The following is a 20,562-nucleotide window of genomic DNA, read 5'->3' on the forward strand; positions in this document are numbered from 1 at the left end:
TACATGACAATAATCACAAGTGTCTTAGAAGACTAGTAGAGATAAGACAACATAAAAAGCCATTATATACACCAACAGTTAATTATTGCTCCATTGTAAGCATTCCTTTTATAAAAAAAAACAAAACAAAAAAAAAACAATCAACAGTGGCATTTCAGCATTGCCTCCATGGAATACTGGTTAGTTGAGCATCACTGTTGTTAAGTACTGTTTCTAAGAGAAGAATATGTCAAGTGCTATATTACTGAAGACAGCGCAGAGAGAAGAAACTCTGCAAAACTGGTTTATGTGCCTCCTACCTTCCACCTTGGCATATTCTGAGAGACGCTGGTAGTTCACTAAAGCTGCCTGCTCCAGACATTTACGGATCACTGCCTTCACCTCGTCCTGAGGTGCGGGTGTCACAATGTCCTTCATTAAGACCTGCAAAACCAAATTAGAAATATATTCGTGTCTGTATTGAAAAAGCATGACACAAAGCAAAAAAGACCTACAAGCTTAAAGTAAATATGCATCTAATTTCTAATTATTATTGTTATATTGTTATACATACATGTGTGTGTGTGAGACCCTGGACATTATATATATATATATATATATATATATATATATATATACAAACACACACACACACACACACACACACACACGCATACATACATAATATATATGTATATCAGAAAATTATGTAAAAAAAAAAATGTGTGGGAAAATAGTACCCTCTCTAGCAGTGACAGCGTGGCTTTTAAGGCTCCTTCTGGGCGTCCAAATGGAAAGCAATACCTTTAGAGAAAAAATTTAAAACTGTTTAAAACATTAAAACAATGAAAAATGAGACATTATACATTCCCATTTAAATTTGTTTGAAAAAAACATCCTGTTTCATCACCATATCCAGTCATCACACAATTAGTTTCACGCAACATTTATATATATATGGATTATGTATACACATACCACATATTCCATTATTATCCCTAGTTGTTAATAAGGTGGTATATGTGATGCTGTGTAGACTGCCAGTGATGTACCTGAAGTGTGTGATCTGGTTTTCGAGCAGCACGCGCAGTCGTTCTTTGATCTCCTCAAACCGTTCCTTCTCTTCTACTGTGACAGTACCAATTCCATCAGGCCTGAGGCGATACACACAAACACACAAATGAATGCAACTGCTTGTCTCATTAGGGTAACAAGGGTCACAGATACAAACACAGGGTCCCAAAACAGGCCAGACACAGGACAATTATACAAGCACTATAAATAATTTTCCATTCATCCTCTTTAAAAGGTATGTGTTAATGAGAGATTCAGACAAACTGCTCAACTTTTTAAGTAACGACATATATTATTAAAGTGAAAGAGGGAAAAAAGTGAGAATATGACACTACTTTTACCTTCTGAAAAAGCCCCAGCTCTTTATTTGAGTGTATTTACATACTGTATGCATACATGATCATACATGTAAATGCTCTGGGGTGAATTCACTTTTGCAAGTATTTTAGAGCAAAAACCTTATGAAAATTAAGTCATAGTTATTGATACTTGCCTGGTGCAATTAATGTGACATTTTTGTCGACCACAGGAAAAAAAAAAAAGATTTAAAAGAGACATTTGCTTACAAATCTAGTGATATCTGCCCAGACTCTTTCAACAATATGTGCAACTGCGCTGTGCATTATGAGTGGATGCAATTCCTGGTGTGTATGTCTAAATGTGTGTTTGTGTGTGTGTCACCCTCTCCTCAGGCAAGGCTTTTTGGAACGGCCTAAACACCCCCGTCCCTGTCTGTGGTCAAATAAAGAGTCCTCCGCAATACAAAGACACTACAAATTACCACAACCCCCTGCTACACTGAGGAGTTTAGCCAAATTACCATGATGCCCATTATCATTTCCTGTTTTATAAACACACAGAAATTTAAAATACTTATTTTAAGATGTTGATATCCATGCAACCGATGTTAAATTGTCAAACCTAATTGATTTGAGCATTATACTAGATATCTACACCTCTCACTTTCTCTCACATCTAGCTGACATGTACAACAGCAGAAGCTTTTAAGGTATTTTTGTGAACATGAAGGGGCGATCCGGTCGCCAACCTCCCCCTGAAAACCCCCACCAAGCGATGGACCCCGTCTGGTGTGACAGCCGTGGTGGTCCCCCCTGAAATCTCTGCCCCTCCTTCTTTGCTTTTCCCTGCTGTCCTTCAGCGTGCGCTGGGCTGACATGGGGAGCGGACTGACGAGGCGTGTCATGTCTCCTGCTCCTCAAACCGCTGTCACGGCGACCCGCGCCTCCACTGTCACATACACTCTGCTCACAGCCCTCCTTCCGTCTACTATGTCACAAACGATAAGGAGCCTGGCCCTTTAGTCACATTCTGCATAAGAGTGTGCGTGTTTGTGTGTTAAACTGCGTGCAGGTGACATACGTCGGCTGTGAGTGTGTTTCAGTTCTAGCTGTGTGTCACAACAAAACTGATGGATAAAAGACGGACCAGCAGAAAAAAATCCTTTCTCTCTGTGTGTCAGAAACACTGAAGAAAAATAAAGCACACAACAAAAAATAAAACAAAAACAAAGCAAAACTAAAGAAAAACAAAACACATAACAAAAAATAAAACAAAAACAAAGCAAAACTAAATACAAACAAAACACACACCAAAAACACAAAACAAAGCAAAACCAAAGGAAAAACAAAACACACAACTACTAAAGCAAAACAAAACACAAAAAACTAAATACAAAACTTAACAAAAAACACACACAACCCCAAAACCAAAACACACACACACAAAAACAACAACACACAAATATGAAACAAAACTACAAAAACAGATTTTTTGCACACTGGACCATGTTAATATTACTTTTTCTTTTCTTTTCTTTTTTCACATGTACCATGACATTTATGCCATTTCACCTTTTAGCAACATTACATGGCATCATGAATATTTATAATAGTGTGTTATGAGACTAATATGGTTATCCAGATATGGTAATGGCACAGTAGTAGGATGTCAAACAACATTAGAGATCCACAGTCACTATCTAACACTTGTAGATTATTTGGCTTTAAATATATATCAGTATACAAGTCCAATGCCAAGAGGTTCAGGTTGAGGGCCATGTCAGTTATAAAGAGCGTGGTTGGCTGGACGTGAGGTTTTGGCACAAGTAGACAGGCTGGAGTGAGGCCTTGGACAGTTTGGAAAGAGAGATGGAGAGACAGAGCGATGACCTGTCATCCTGTCAGCCATGACCTTAAGGCACCATCCATAGTGTCCCTCATCTCTCTCTCTCTCCCTCTTTACCCTGCATGTTTCTCACTGGTTCGACACATGTCTATCACTTTCTATTTGCCTGCCTCACCCTCACTTTTGTCTCTCTCCCTCACACAGATATACATTCACACATAAAGTAGTGTCCAAATGTCTGAGACCAGACTGAAAACCTTTTAAGTCGTTTTCTTAGAAAATAATTCCTAGGTGGTGATTCAATATTAAAACAATTCTGAAATTGAACAAAATAATATCTAAAAAAATTAATCAAATACAATAACAATGCAAATATAAAAAAGAAAATGATATACATTTAATTAAAATATAATTAAAAAAGCTCAGAATGTGTATAAAATAGCTACTTTGCACGTTCACACATAATAAATAAGAACGAAATTACACACAATGGATCAAGTAATCTCACACACAAAAGAAAGCAGACATTTAACTTAATTGCCATCTTCCCTAACGTACATCCCCCAGTTTCATAGGTTGAGGGCGGGATGCTAATCCACACCCAAAAGAGGGGGTTGCATTAACATTCTCACCTTCTGGGGCCTGTGAGCACCTGCGACTTAGACTCCCTTTTTCTCCAGACCTCCATGATTTTGTTCTCTTTCTTAGAGGGGGTCAAGGGCTCAGGGGGGGAGGGAAACAGAGAACTAAGGAGCTCGGTCTCTGACATGGGCCATTTTACTAGCTCATTCACTCTTTGGCTTCGTACCCCACACACACACACACACACACATGCATTCACAAAGATGCACATTCACAAAGAAGATGGTGTGAGGGTAAGTGAGAAATAAAAGAAAAAGAGAAATAATATAAATCATGCAAGTAATAATGAAAATCACCATGAGAATAAAATTACAGATTCAGACAAAAATAAGACGAAAAGACATGAAAAACATTCAGAAATAAGAAATTTGAATTACACAAATTAGCCACATGCTAAAGGAATCTTGACTTAAAATGTACAAAATGGTGACTATACAAAGTTTGTTCATTCATTCTTTCCGATTATTTTGTATTTTTATTAATATGTAATAATTTTGTACAATATTTAAATGCATATTTTAATATAAACTTACATACATTATATAATTTTTCACTTACATATGTTGTATGTATTTTAAATAGATAATATATATATATATCGAATAAATATACCTCAAAAATCAATGAAAACACTCAAAATAACTGCAAAACGGAAACTTGTTTAAAGAGTAGTTACAGACTTTGAGGACTCCTGCGAACCAGGTAATGAGGCAACTTGAGCTTCTTGTTAAAGCAGTGAAACTACTGTTGGATTCTGGGAGAGAAGCATTATTACCTGTGACCAACCACAAAGCTTTCAGGAGAAAGAATGGGGTTTCTAAGAAACACAGGAGAACAAGTCCTTTGGCAGCTTTACCTCTGTTTCTGCCCATGTGTGGAAAGTGGATGTATGGAGAGATAAAAAGGCAGGACAGTGAAGAGGGATGGAGTGATTTTAGGGGGAGGAGAAAAGACAGAACTTCAGGTGAGAGTAAGGATGAATGACAAATAGAGAACATGAGAGATAAATGATTGGAGAATTAATGCGGTTACAAATGAGAATGAAATGAAGCGGGTGTTAAAGAGACGGAGTGAGAAAGAGATAAAGAGTGTGAGATCAGCGGTACCTGTTGCCGTGCACGTGGGAGGCGCAGAAGGCGTAGCTGTAGTGCAGTAATGTGGGGTCGATCATGGACCCTTTCTCTGCCCTCTCCAACAGGTCATTCAGGTAACACAGGTGCCTGTGACACCCTCGCACTCCGTACCTGGCGCAGTACTCATCTAATACAAACACCTGACCTGGACTGAACCAACCCTGAGGAGCACAATCAGACACAAAAGTGCAGTTTCAGTAGTGCAAATGTGATTATACATGATAATATAAATAGCACAGCTATAGCCCAAACTGAACAAAACTGAATTGAAAGCTGGGTTACCAAGCAGGAGTATGAATCGTTGAGCCTGTGGTCCAGTGTCAACCGCTGAACCATCTCAAACAGCGAAGAGTGGTCAAAATTGCAGGGGTTAGCGGAGATGAACTCATCCATTCCATGTTTCTGTGCTCGGTCTGCATCTGTGTGTATGCGTGCATGTTAACGTATGGAGATAGAGACACATTAAACATACAGATCTCAAAGTCACAGGACGACAGGAGCACACACTCTTTAGAGAAAGGTCTGTAATCTGAGTCAGATGTCAGCCTAAAAAGTGTCACTGTCAGCTTGCATTACTGTGTATATTCAATCCAAGGTGCATTACAAGCAATGCTCAAAGTGCAAAATAAAAACAAGAGCAGATACTCATGTTAAATAAATATATAAGCAATATATTTATTTATTTACAGTCTATAACAGTGGCGAGCGGTGACTTTTTTAACCGGGTATGCTGAGAGCTAAGATTGAGACAACCCTAATCTGTAAAATAAATAAATAAATACGGACATTTAACACTAACCATTAACCCTAAAACACAATGCAATGAAGTCCAAAATTCAAAATACAGGTAAAACTCCAGTAAAAACACCTGTTAAAAAAAAAAAAAAAAAACACTACAGAAATAGTACATTCTGCCCTATTTTTGCATATTAATTCAAAATACAGGTAAAACACCTGCAAAAAAAAAAAAAAAAAACTATATGGAAATAGTACATTGTGTCCTATTTTTACATATTTTTTACAGTGTATAAAGACCTGTAAAGTATGCTGAGGAAAGTTACTGACCTACAGTGAGCGATAACTAAAGAGCTACGTTTTTATTAAAGGGTTAGTTCACCCAAAAATAAAAATTCTGTCATTAATTACTCATCCTCATTTCGTTCCAAACCCATAAGACCTCCATTCATCTTCGGAACACAAATTAAGATATTTTGGATGAATTCTGTGAGCTCCCATAGACAGCACAGCAATGCAATTACCACGATCAAGGCCCAGAAACATAGCAAGGACATTGGTAAAATAATCCATGTGACATCAGGGGTTCAACCGTAAGTTTAAGCTACGAGAATACTTTTTGTGTGCAAAGAAAATAAAAACAACGACTTTATTCAACAATTTGTCTCCTCCGCATCACCCTCGCGCCATTTTGGAGAGTATCCACTGAACGTAAACATTAACAAAACATGCTATTCTGTGTCAGCTGCACAATGTGGATATGTTTTATATGTTGTTTACGCTTTGATCTGAACGTAAACAACGTATCCGCATAACGCATGCTGACATATTTGTCACACTTGGATTATTCAGATCTTCAAACTAATTTTAATACTACACAAAGATAACCCGAGTAAATACAAAATGCAGTTTTGAAATAATGATTTCATTTATTAAGGGAAAAAAGCTGTCCAAACCTGCCTGGCAGACTGATACATGTTAACTAATTTCTTTAGATCGTGGCATGATGTGTTGCTCTTTAAGCACGCTTCACTTTGTCAGACAGGTTCTATTTAAGTGATTTCTTGATTCAACAGGTCTGGCAGTAATCAGGCCTGGGTGTAGCTAGTAAAATATAACTCAGATTTCTAAAATAATGTGATTAATCACAGTTCTTTCATAATTTAACACGAGGGGGCAATTAATTTTTCACATAGGGCCAGGTAGGTTTGGACAGCTTTAAAAAAAAAAGAAAGAAAAAGAAAAACAGGAAGGGGGCAAAAACCTTTTCATGGCACTGTTGCAGTCTTCGGAGGGTGAGAGAGCTCTCAGAATTCATCAAAAAAATCTTAATTTGTGAGGGTGAGTAATTAATCACAGAATTTTCATTTTTGGGTGAACTATCCCTTTAAGTTTAAAAGGTTTTGTCTTAGAATATTTAAAAAACTTCTAAGAATTTTGTCCCTGCATGTTTGATGAACTTTTGATCTATAATATTACCCCTAAAGATCATTTAAAAACAAAGAAAGAGATTGACAATCAGGCAATATCAACCCACATTTTTGGCTTGCAACACTCAAGTATCGGTCTGCGTGCAACAGAGCAGAATTGCTGCTTGTTGACTTCATGCTCTAATTTAAAAGCAACCGATCCATATGCATTATTAGAATGCATTAAAAGAGCAAGAAAAATATGAGAAAATTGTATGCCAACATCTTTATATTATTGGCTTGTATTTCCCCCAGTGTTTTGTATTTTTTGGCTTGGTAATCCTGCAAGACCTGTCTGAGCCAGTGTTCCTGTCTGGTCCTCCTAATCAAACAACAACTCTACGTTCACGCTTTTCCCCTCCTTCCCCATTCATTGCTCTGTCCGCAGGCCTCTGCCCCCCTCAGGGAAGCTCTAATTAAAGAAAACCAGCGCCTCTAAACCCAGAGCTGAGAGAGAGTCAGCCATGGAGCCCCCCTACCCTCACCATCTATTGTCCATTAAAGAGACTAAATAAATTCAACAACACATTTTCCCTTTCCTCTGCAGTCGGTAAGCTTAGGTATTACATCTGGGTCTGCACAAATAAGCAGGGCCATTTCTTAATCTTGCAACTGGTCAGGGGCTATTCTTATTCTAATGCCCCGTTTCAGCCAGAGGCTTTAGAGCTATACTGTATGATTGAGCCATTCAACAGACACCTCCTCCAGAGCGTCGCTGGTTTGCTTGTTAAATCAGGAATAAGACTTAAATTGCTTAGTTATATAATGGAAGGTAAGTTTTTGCTTGCACAATGTAAATGATAATTGTATAATTTTGGATAATTATAAGAATTATAATTATTTTACAGTACATCAAATCATTTTGGTTAGACTTCACATCTTTTGTTAAAAAACTTAAAGGCACTTTAAATAATCCACCCAAAAATAATAATAAAAAAAAAAGTGTTATCATTTATTCGTTCAAAACTTGTTTGACTTTACTTTCTTCTGTGGACTATAAAAGAAGATTTTTTGAAGAATTTTGGTAAGAAATTTTGGTTCTCATTGAGTTCCACTGTTAAATTTGGTTACCAACATTCTTCAAAATATCATCTTTTATGTTCCGCAGAAGAAAGTAAGTCATAAAATATAATATAAAGTTTAACAAATTAGTATATCCAAAATTCATGAAATTATGATTCATATATTCATACATAAAATAGGAAGCAAAAGAGACCACACTGAAAATCTGACATACAAAATCTGATTGGACTGCATATAAAATCTGAAAAAAAAATTAAAAAGGATAAATGCAAAACATACATAATACAATATATAATATAAAAATGTAATGAAAATTTTACAATAGAAGAATTTCTTGGTCTCATATCAATGTATTCATATTTGAATGTTTATGAACTACTTATTTGCTAAGCAATATAAAATATTAAAACTTAATAATGAAAGTTCTTTAAAGTTACTCTGTGCTGTGTTTTTGTCTGTAAATTTCGTTATCAGATATCTAAACAATAAGTTAAAGCAAAATGATCTGCTGAAATCAGCCACAGGTCAAAAAGGTGACATTGTGTCGTTCTCCTATGTCTTAATATGAGCTTGTCATGTCTCTTTGACACTGGAATTGAGGGGAAGGTCTCTGGACAGTAACACACAATGACATTAGTCAGCTCTGTCCGAGCGGGGCAGAGGAGAAATGACACTGATTGATGGATTCTTTTCATTTATAGATCATCTCTCTCGAAGAGTCCGAAGAGCAGAACATTTGGGGCTATTTAGTGCTTGCTTTTTTTTTTTTTTTTCTGTGCATGTGTCTGCACAAGCACACACAATGGACGGATCAGGAGTCTGAGATTCTGCCCTGGGCCGACAAGAGCTGAAGGGGCCAACTGACAGGATGGGTGCTCCTCTGTGAGTGAGGGATGAACAGAGGGAGAGAAAGAAAAGGAGGAATGAAGAAAGGGGTGACAGCAGAGACATACTTTATTAAGTGGTTTCTAATTTAATCCGCTCCTGAACTTGGTTTCTAACAATATGGCTTCCCTCATCAGGCCTGCAGACAAGTCCATACGTGAGCCTCTCTCAGAGCCCGTCGCTATTTCAGTCCTTATCACACTGGATTAGAAAACCCTGGACTCTGGCTGACATCCAACATCAATCATTGCTTTCTTTGTTTCAGAATAATGAAGCAGTAAACGAGTTGAAAAATGAAACAAATTCTTACTAACAATAATTTTTTTATTATTTTATTTCTATTAAATTATTGAAAAGTGAGGGGGGATGAGTTTGAGACAAGTTGCAGGTCAGGTTCAAACTTGTTTTGCCTGGATGAGCATGTGTTGTTATTTCAATGAAGCTATGTATGTTGGGTGTATGCCATTGTTAATAATAATAATAATTATTATTATTATTATTATTGCTGTTGTTGTTAAATGATATCTCTTAAGGTTGTCTATACTAGGTGTAAGCCATGGTGAAAATAATAATAATAAATATAATAATATTATTATTATTACTACTACTACTACTACTACTACTGCAAGACCTTCAGGTTTTGTCTCTGATTTCAGTCTCTCCCTACATACAGAGTACCTTCGCAGGTGTACACAAACAGCAGACAATAGGAGCTTTAGCATTTTCCCAGAGATGAGGAAAGAAACCATTAGTCTAAAAATGTTAGTAGTTCGAAAGCAAAACAGAAACACTGCTACAACATGAACAGGGCCACTATTTGTTAAACGTGTCAGTGTAAGTGTGTGGCAAAACGGCTTGTCTAGATGTATCAGTTGTGACAACAGTTGCATTAATTTAACTATCGTACAAAAAAAAAAAAACTGTATGACATCACCTATCGAATATTTCTGTATTCCAGCTACATATTTGCCAACTCTCTTTTTAAAATAAAAAATAGACTCTTAAAACTCACAGAATGAATAAACTGTGTTAAATATTACTGAGTCCACTGCTTCAAGGACAGCACAAATCTTTCCAAGGAGAACTGAAAACAAACAGCCAATGTTTCCAATTGCATCCTAATCCCCACATTTAAAACTGCAACCACAACAATTTAATTTGCCGCTGTCGTAAGGTTAAGAGAAAAAAAACGAAAACACTGGTGGCACGACTTTCTACAGATGAGAAACTGGTGTGAACTAGCAAGTAGTTATTTGGTAACATTCCACTGATAGCTTCCAGAAATAATCAGGGTGAAGATACACTGTTTTATTCATAGTATGTCACTCTTAACATGGTAATTACCAGCTGCTGAGGGGTGCAGAGCACGCCAGTGGTTTCACAGAATTCATTTAGCACAATAAATCAACAACTACAATAGAGAAAATCACTATAATTATATAATTTACCAAATTCTCCAATTGGTCGAAAATCTTTATTGTTAAATAAAGACAACTGCTGTTGATTTCAGCCAACAAGAAACTAGCTTACAAGGAATATATGGATTTCATTTTGCACATGCTTTTTAAAGAGAAACGCTGCTTTGATTTGAGAAGCCGCTGACCTGATGAAGCCATGTTGAGAGAAGGCAAATATGCAACCACTAATCAGAGCAAAACATCCAGAAATAAAATTTCACATGCAGTATAGTCTTTTAAATAAAAGTGTGTTTGTCTTTCAGACCCAAAGGAAACAAAATAGAGGGAGATTTGCAGAAGGAGGGGTAATGAGAGTTTTAGAAGAGGAATAGCGAATAGCACATTGCTTGTGTCAGATAATCCGGAGCGGCTTATCTGATCTGTGCCTGCTACAGGGAAGCACTTACCCTTCAGTCCGGCTACAAGAGAGCAGGGTAAGAGGGAACAAACCAGAGTGACATATAGACTCACATGGAGCAGAAGACAAAAAGCAGAGAGAGAAAGAGAAAGGAGGAAAGAATATTCCCTTTACACTGTAAGCAAAGCATGAGAGAAGGAGGATCTGATACACTTATTTAAAATACCAGAAAGAAAGAAAGAAAGAAAGAAGAAAGAAAGAAAGAAAGAAATATGCAAAAGATAAGTGAAAGTAAAAATAAACAATGAGTGAACGAAAGCAAATATACACAAAAGCAAAAAAGAAAGAAAAATGAGTGAATGAAAAGCAAAAGTAAAAGAGCTTATATAAACCAGAAAACTGAAAGAGTGAAAAGCAAAAGAAAAAAGAAAACAATAAGTAAAAGAAACAAATAGGCAGAAGAAAAGTGCAAACAAACAAGTGAAAAAACAAAGATGCAAGTCAAAAGAAAGAGAAAAGAGAAAGAAAGAAAGAAAGAAAGAAAGAAAGAAAGAGAAGAAAGAAAACAAATCGAATGAAAGAAAGAAATCAAATGTCAAAATAAATCAAAGTGGGCAAAATAAGTAATTAAAATAAATAAATAAATAAGTAAGTAAATAAAGCAATAAAGAAAGCAAGCCGAAGAATAATAAAATAAAGAAGGGGATCAAAAGGTATCAAAGCAAAGAATATGCAATGATGAAATGTATATGGGATGCAAGACGAAAGATTTCTGACAGAATCAAACAGTGCATATGAAAACAGAGTGAGCTTTTTCTCCCTTTTTACAACACCAGTACAGTAAGCAGTTACTGTTCTCAGGAGGTGAACACTGTTGAGATTACACTTACAGGACATTAATGAGCAGTACAATGAAACAGGGTGTAAAAACATCAGTAGAGCACTGTATAGAACAGGAACTTATTTAGCCAATGTTATAGAAAGATTCCATGTAACAGTGTGACTGCTATGGAGAGTGTCATTACAAATGCAGCTCTGGCCCTGTGTGTGTGTGTATGACTGCAGTCAGCGTGTGTGCATCTGTAGAGTCTACGTATTCATACTTACAGAACTGAGAGATGGGAGCATCAAGCTGTGGTGCTGTCCCTCCTTTGGCGTTGAGTTTCTGCACCTGGGTCGGGGGGATGGGTTTGTGGGACTGGCCCGTGGCACGATACATCGCTTGAACCCACAGGATTCGATCTTGCTCATCATCGCTGGCGAAGATCACAGTGTCTCCCTCCTTCACAGCATTGAAGAACGTCCGACCACCATCCAGACCTGCATTCAACATATTATTCATGATTTATACATCTCATGGAAATGAATCACTCTGTAAGCAAAAGTGCACTGTGAAAAGTCAAAACACTGAATTGTTTCTACTTGATCAGACCCTTTCAAGGTATATGGAAGCATTCTTGAACTAACAATGCTCTCACAGCATTTTTGAATTTATACATAAAATAATACTTTTTTATGACAGGAAAGTACAAGGAGAGAGCAGGAATGGAATTGGAGCATAACACAGGATGGATGTGAACTTGGGTTTTAGGAACAACATATACAATGTACATACATGTATTTTAACTTTTATTTTGGATGCAATTAATCACGATTAATCATTTGACAGCACTAATATATATATATATATATATATATATATATATATATATATTGCTAAATAGTAGTTGCATGATAGCCAAAGCATTAGTCAATATATTCACAGAATCTGCAACCTAATGTAGAAAGTATTTCAATTATACCAAATATTTTTACTTGACATTAATGTTAATGCATTATGAGAATATTTAGTAATAGTGTATTTATGAACTGATATTAATCAAGATTTATTAATGAAGATGAATAAATATTCATCAAGATTATTATATCATATTATATTAATAATTAATAAGAATACAAACAATAATGTTGCTATTTTATTCATCAAGATCAATAAATGCTGTAAAATTATTATTATTATTATTATTATTATTATTATTATTATTATTATTATTATTATTATTATTTGCATGGCAGTCAATGCTTTAATTAATATTGGTGTGTAGAATCTTGTTTTAAAAACATAGTAATTTCTTTTGTTGATGTAACCTAAGGTAGTAAGGTTGATTCAACCATGTTAAATTATATTTTTACTTTATTATTCAGTTAATACAGATGTGGCCACCTGAATCACATTTTCTGGTTATCTCACAAAATATTTTTACAGTGTAATTGATTTAAATGAACCAATATTGTTTAATATTGATATAATTGTTTTAATTTATTCCATTTATGTCACAATATTTAATATGCAGTGCTTGATTACGCATAGACTATAAATGATTCATTAGTCAAATATCAGACGATATGAAAATAAAACATTCTTCATAAAACATAACTGCACAGACACTATGTAACACCGATGAATATTAGCGATTTAGATTACCCGTGTACAGTGTGCATAATGTTTTATGCAAAGATACAGAAGGTTTCAATGAAAGATAATTGATCTTAACTAGTTAATTACCGATGTTTGTTAAACACTAATAAAATGAGTCACCTATTCTTTGGGAATAAATGTGTATGGATCCTAGAAACACATGCCACCTGCTGGTCTAACAGGTATTTCTATCCACCTTATTTTGCAATGCTTTTTGTGAATGCTCAAAACTTTGTGCTATATGTTTATAATTACAATAATACGTTTAAAAAAAATATGATAACAAATACCAGTTTGCAAAATCAAGCAGCGTAACGGCCTGTTTTGGTACAGATAAAATAGCTGGAAGCAACTGACATCGGAAGCCTCGGTCATTCAAACTACAAATGGCCGTACACGCTCCTACGTTAAAAACAAGATGGATAGAACAGGTGAAGACTATATTCACTGTGACGTCACTGATTGTAACAATCTGATTGGCTGCAGTGACCTGGCTGAGGGTCGGTGTAATCCACAGTGTATCCGTCCAGTTGGAGAAGTTCAACAGGTTCTGCTTTCTTCTCCCTGTAGCTACACATGGCAAAGGTGTACTGGCTGACCTGGAAAGAATATTGGCACATTAAACACACTTTGTGAATTACACTATTAAGAACTAGAAAGGCAAAACCTGAACAGAAATATCTACTTCAGGCTAGTGATAGGGTTCAAACGGAGGGTGGCATCTCAGAGGGAGGCTGTCTTGGTCACTGACGATGTAGGGTTGGACTTGTAAGGTTTTGTCCTGCCAGTCAAACGGGACTGACAGAATAGTGTGGGATGACACGCTGTCACTCTGGATGCGAGTCGTGCAGTTAGGTGCCAGTCATACACACATTCCACACACACACACACAAGACGCTCTCCGGCCTCATCCGCAGCATTGCACCAATCCAGCGCCTCCATCACCTCTGCTGAAAGTGGCAGCCCTCTCTCACTCCGTCTCCAAGTGACATGATAAATTCAATGTCATGTGTGTGACGGGCACTTGGGCTGGCTTCAGGGCCCCAATCTGGCTTGGTGGCACCCAGGTGCCTTCGGGACGCCACCGGGGCACGCGCACCCCCCCGCGCTCGCACACACACATGTATACACGCACAACCTCCCATCAATCCGCTGAAGTTCGGGCCTGTCAGAAGCCGGAGCGGTCGCTGGTGGGGCCATTGACCCGCTGTCAAACCGACAGTTAAAGGATTTTAAATGACTTTGCTTTCTGATTACCCCTGCATGCTTTTGCTCTTTTAAATAACCTTGTTATTGTCGATGCGCTGCAAATTGCATTGTGGATGAAGAGAGCGGGAGAGCGGGCGCAAATCGATCGCTAATGCTGGAAATATAAAGCCGAATGCCAGACACACAACCCGAGCCCCTCCGGGTCACTCGAACGCATTACCATATTCAGATGCGCAAGGCTGAATGCCTGAGCCAGAGCATCGGAGACGAGATGAGGGGGAAAAGGAAGCGAGCACAGAGCGTCTGCCCGCTGTTTTGTCACATCGCCTACCGACCGTAAAATAATTAGACTTCAGTTTGAATCATAATGCTGGCCTTATGTTGTCAACTTACTGACAACAAGAGCATTTAGAGGCACGAAGACAGATAATTCGGCTGCTGTAGAATTTATATGACTGCTTATGCGTGCTCTATAAAGGATAGAGATGTTAAAACTGAGCTAAGCAACACTGAAGAAATGAAATGGCAGGGTGGAGCCACGGGGAACTCTGTCACCACCTTTTCGCGACACCTTGTTTCAAAGCCAGCCTGTGTCAAACAGGAGCCCTAAATGGTCTACGAATAATCTATGAATAATGCAACAGTGAACTCACACCCACCCTGTAACACAAACCCCACATTAAATGCAGGGGCATTTACATACAATCCTTCAGAGTGTCAATCAAACGCTGGTCACTCATAGATATGACTTCCAGCATACTAAATATTTACTTGTTACTCATCAAGGACGCATTACATTGATTGAAAAGTGACAGTCAAGACATTTTTAGATTACATTTCAAATTTAAAAAGCTTATTTTAAAATTTCTGTTCACTGATATACATTAACAATAATAAGTAATGTTCTTGAGCACCAAATCAGCATATTGAAATGATTTCTGATGGATCATGCGACACTGAAGACTAGATATTTTTATTTGTGATCAAATCAAAGACTTCTTTCAAAATCTTACCGCCCCCTAAATATTTGAACGGTACTGTATAGAAAAATATCAATAGTGATAGATGTTAATAACAGGGTCGGTATGCTTCATGTAAATTTAATTTAGTTCATTTTAGAGCTACTGCTGCATGATCTGACCCTTATGTTGATGTAAACTAATGTAACACATTGATTTATAAAGGATAATAATAATCATTAAAAATAATTCAATAATTTAGGCAAAAATGCATGATGCACTTTATGTTCACAAAACATTTTTTTTTTCAGCATAGATCTTATAATATAGGTCTTATATTGCAGAGATGTTGGTTTATACTGAATATTGTATTAATATTCAGTATTTCAAAAATATATATTGAACTGTGTATGTGGTATAAAGCATTTAAATCATTTACATTTACGAGGATTACACAGATGGATGTGTTGACGTTTGTGTGAATACACAGGATTTAACAGAGAAGAAACAACAAAAAGCAGAGAGGAAACAAACAAACACAAAGTGTGAAACCATCAAAATCAAACAAACAAAATAACAAAAAGCACGGACACAAAAAGCGCATTCTGGCATATTTTCTTACCCGCACTGACATTCGAAAACACAAACAGGGCATCTTGTAATGTTTTTCGCTTGCATGCACACAAGCACACAGACACACATGCACGCAAACACTAAGGTAAATAAATAATGTCAGTGTATTGACTGTTGTTTGTCACTTGCTGTAGCCGTAGCTGCGAGCGACTGGTGGGCGTGTGATGTGGGCTCTTTTAGCTGCGAGTGCTGGTCCTTTACTCTGTCAAGCCGCCTGTCAACTTTTAGCTCTCAGACATGTTACAACCGCCACAGAGGAGCTGACTGAACAGCAAACAATTGAGACAGAAATAAAAAAAAGGCTCCATCGAAGTACCTGACACAGTGCTCGATCAGAGAGAGTCGGGAATCTAGTCTACTTCACTGGAGCAGTTTTGACACACACAATGGAAATGGAAATGCACAGCACTTGATTTAAAAAATCTGAATCAAAAGGGGAGGAAACGGTCTCCATTAAAAGTCACACCGAGGTGAAAAAGCGCATACCTGCACCAAGACGAAGAATCTCTTCTTCCATCTTTTCCACAGGTTTTTCCCAATGGCCCAAAGGTATCTGTGAATAGACGCAGAGCAGGTGTTGCATCATAGTGTCAAGATATAGCTTGCTAGATGTGTTCTTCTCAATTTGAGTGATAATGGGCCACTGTTGCCTTTCTCTCTGAATAGTTTAAAATTAGTCAATTACAACAGGGATACTTTAACATCATAAATATATGAAGGCTTAAATAAAAGCCTTTTTAACATTTTGGAACCGGAAGAAGTGCCTTGGATTCGTTTTTCAATAGATATATGTTAAAAGTATGTTTAAAAAACATAGAACATACAGTAATATGTACCTTTACAAAAAAAAAAAAAAATGGGGAAAAAGAACAAAAATCAATAACCAAAAAATAAACGTATAAACTGACAAAATAGGTGGCTGATTATCTGAAGATGAGATATATAGTTCATTTCCAAATAAAATGAGTAAAAAATTCATTTAGAAAAATGCTACAGCTATGACATTTCAGCTATAACACTAAAATTGTGTTCATTAAATCAAGGATGACATTTACAGTTTTTCCAAAAATGAAATAAAATATTTCCTTAAGCTCAATACACATTGTTTCAAATAAGCTTTACAGAAAATCAAGCTGTCAATATAGTCCCATTAGCAGATAAAAGATGGACTAGTAGTAAACTGCATATATGCGGATATAGTTGAGGAGAATCAGGCAGAGTTTTGCTATATTGTACATATCACTTGAATGAATATGTAAAATGAAAAAATCTAAACAAAAACCTGCTACATAATGCAATTTCACAGAAGATGACATATGAGTCTTCCCTCAGTAAGTAGAGTGAGTTTTAATACAAGCAAAGAATAGATATGGATTCTCAGGTGTAGGTTTAGTGCCCCCTAATGGCCAAAACATTAAATTGCACTGAAGACAAAGGCACATCAAATGGGACATGATGATAAATATAATTAAATGACCACTGCAATCAATCAATCAATCAATCAATCAATCATTACTCCAGTCTTCAGTGTCACATGATCCTACAGAAATCATTCTGATATTCTGATTTATTATCAAATGTCAGAAACAGTTGTGCTGTGTAATATTTTTTGGAACCTGTGATACTTTTTAAAGGATTCTTTGATGAATAAAACTTTTGTAACAATATACATTACCATTCAAAAAATTGGTGTCAGATATGGCTTGGAGTAATGGCTATTGAAAATTTAGCTTTGCACAACAGGAATAAATTATATTTTAAAGTATATTAAAACAGAAAACAGTTATTTTAAATTGTAATAATATTTTACAGTATAACTTTTTTAAGTTGTTCTTTTTTGTGTGTTTTAATCAAATAAAATCAGCCTTGGTGAGTATGAGAGACTTGCATTAAAAATTATATACATATGATTTTCAGTATTCAGTTTTCAAGGTTTTGCCTTGACTTCTAATAAAAATAAAAACTCAAAATATCCTTAAAACAAGGATACGAATTTCATAAAACAAAGAGAGATTAAAATATACTGAATTAAAAAATTTTTTTTACCCCATTGGCAATTGTTTTGCATTATTTATTTTATTGCATTATTTAAAAAAACAAAACAAAAAAAAAAAACAAGAAAAATCTATTTAATAATTTAGTAATACATTTAAATATTTCATCATGTTTAGTCATGTCTTATATTTATAAACTGCTGAGTTTTAAATATGTTTATATACTTTTTTAATCTTAGAATATTTATACAGAAACTATACAGATCTCCTCCATCAAATGCGTCTGTTGTTAATAATTTGCTACTTTATCCACTAGGTGGAGCCAAAAGCTCACAAGAGTGGTGAGGACACATGTTCATTGGACCAGCCAGAGTTTATGACTCTTGCCTTTCAGTGTTAGTGGAATGTTGTCCTGAGCCTTTGCATATTGAATCTATTCAACAACACATTAAACTCTATTCAGTTCTGGGTCAGTGTAGAACTGACTGTCCATTACAGCAGATTTCACCTTAAGCAAATCTTAACTGTTCACAAGCAAAATCTGAAATTTATATTTTGAGGATGTCACTTACCCACAGTGCTTCATGTTCTGTGGTTTGTCCATACGGACAGCCAGTTTGATCTTCAGGTCATCCGGACAACCTTTGGCAACAGTCATTTTATGGAGCTCACATTGTTTGGGACTATTGGGGGTTGGATGCAATACAACCTGGAATCACATTATGAACATTTAAAATATTTTATTTATTATAAAATGTAAAAATTTAGTGTGAGATAAATGTTTTTAAATATATATATATAATTGTGTATTATAAATAAATAAAAATATAAAGATTATAACTATATTATTATTTTAAAAAATACATACGTTAAAAAATATTATGTAAAATTTATAGTAAATGTATAAATTCTGCAATATTGCCAAGCTGTCATTAAAGCAAAAGGGGACATACCAAATACAAAGACATAAAATTGATATTAGCTTAACTTTTCACTCTGTTATGGTGATAATAAAATTTGAAATCGAACTCATTTTCATTAGTGGTCATACAGTATATATTGCATAGCTAGCTTAAATATGGGAAAGAAAAAAGAGTGGGGCACTGCAGCTTTCCAGTAATATCCATTCCCACCAATGTTCTGATTCATCGCACATCGGATCCCATTATTTTCTCTATCTCTCACTTCACTTTGAAGTCATCTATCATTTGCATAAGACCCGACATCAGCACCTTATCTTTCTGTTTTCATATCAGTGCAGGCTTATTGTTTAGAGAGAATGAGTGATAGAGAGAGAGAGTGGAATAGAGAGACTGTATGCCTCATTGACTCAGCACTGGATCAAATCCATTAGAACAGCTACAGGCACACAGGGGGGCTGCTCATTTTGGAAAGCTTAGCAAAACCATTTTAGTGCCGAGCACCTCCTGATGGCAGAACTGAGCTCAGATCACTGCTGACTGCTTAAAGAGCTGTGTGAGTATGGGCTAAAATGAGCTGTGATGGGTTCAGTGTGTGTGCGTGTCTGACCCGTCCCAGCTCTTTGTCCTCCAGTGCCAGCACTCCTGTACTCTCAGTGAAGAGTTTCACCTTTACTGCTGGAAGTGGATGAGTGGTCGTGAAGTCTCCTTGAGTACCCCAACTAAATGAGAGAGAAAGAGATTAAATCAGTGGTTTTCAAAATGGTTTTTCAACTAGGGGTGTAAAACTACATAAATATGCATACATTTAATAATCAATTATAATATAATAACAGCAGTATGTTACAGAGACAGTCTGAGATTGCACACTCACACAGAGAATTATGATTCGCAAACCTGTAATGGATATTCAACAGCCTACTTAAAGAGATAGTTCACCCAAAAATGAAAATTATGTCATCATTTAATCACCCTCCACTTGTTTTGTTTTTTTCTTTCTGTTGAAAACAAATTATATTTTGAAGATTGGTTACGAACTATTTAATAACAGCCACTGACATCCATAGTATTTTTATTTTATTTTATTTTACTTTGTACTATGGAAGTCAATGGCTACTGTCAAATGTTTAGTTACTTCTTCAAAAATCCTTTAAATCCTTCAAAATATCTTAAACTCATACTGGTTTGGAACAGCTTGAGGATGAGTAAATGAATGCAGAAACATTTTAGCAGAATGCAGAAACATCCCTTTAACACCTTTATTTTTTCTTTATTTATTCATCTTTAGTATTATTGGATCCATACTAAACTGTACATTGTTTTTTTAATCAAAAATGTAATTTTATTTAAAAGGTTGATATATTATTTTTGATTATATAATTTTAATTATTTGATAATTGATGTATAATATTTGACTATAGTGAAAACTGTCCTCCAATTGTTTTTCAATTCAAAAGTCTGGGGTCCT

The 20,562-nt window shown here is 36.0% G+C and overlaps 1 protein-coding gene across 18 annotated transcripts in view; it reads right to left on the reverse strand.

The window, feature by feature from the left end:
- The window catches only part of cadpsa (Ca2+-dependent activator protein for secretion a), a 110,666-nt gene that overhangs the window by 39,605 nt on the left and 50,499 nt on the right, over positions 1–20,562 (reverse strand). For 10 of the 18 annotated variants that reach the window (XM_058791920.1, XM_058791919.1, XM_058791915.1 and 7 more), the window contains exons 8-18: positions 19,705–19,816; positions 18,747–18,883; positions 16,667–16,733; positions 13,870–13,978; positions 12,008–12,220; positions 5,256–5,392; positions 4,947–5,134; positions 3,831–3,998; positions 1,032–1,133; positions 720–783; positions 300–423 (exon numbers count right to left, since the gene is read on the reverse strand). In XM_058791920.1, coding sequence (XP_058647903.1) covers positions 300–423; positions 720–783; positions 1,032–1,133; positions 3,831–3,998; positions 4,947–5,134; positions 5,256–5,392; positions 12,008–12,220; positions 13,870–13,978; positions 16,667–16,733; positions 18,747–18,883; positions 19,705–19,816 — 1,421 coding nt within the window. The remainder of the gene's footprint in view (positions 1–299; positions 424–719; positions 784–1,031; positions 1,134–3,830; positions 3,999–4,946; positions 5,135–5,255; positions 5,393–12,007; positions 12,221–13,869; positions 13,979–16,666; positions 16,734–18,746; positions 18,884–19,704; positions 19,817–20,562) is intronic. The other 8 variants (XM_058791923.1, XM_058791922.1, XM_058791924.1 and 5 more) reach the window with 1 other exon arrangement.

The sequence above is a fragment of the Onychostoma macrolepis genome, chromosome 11 (genome assembly GCF_012432095.1).
Source record: "Onychostoma macrolepis isolate SWU-2019 chromosome 11, ASM1243209v1, whole genome shotgun sequence".
Taxonomy (NCBI): Eukaryota; Metazoa; Chordata; class Actinopteri; order Cypriniformes; family Cyprinidae; genus Onychostoma; species Onychostoma macrolepis.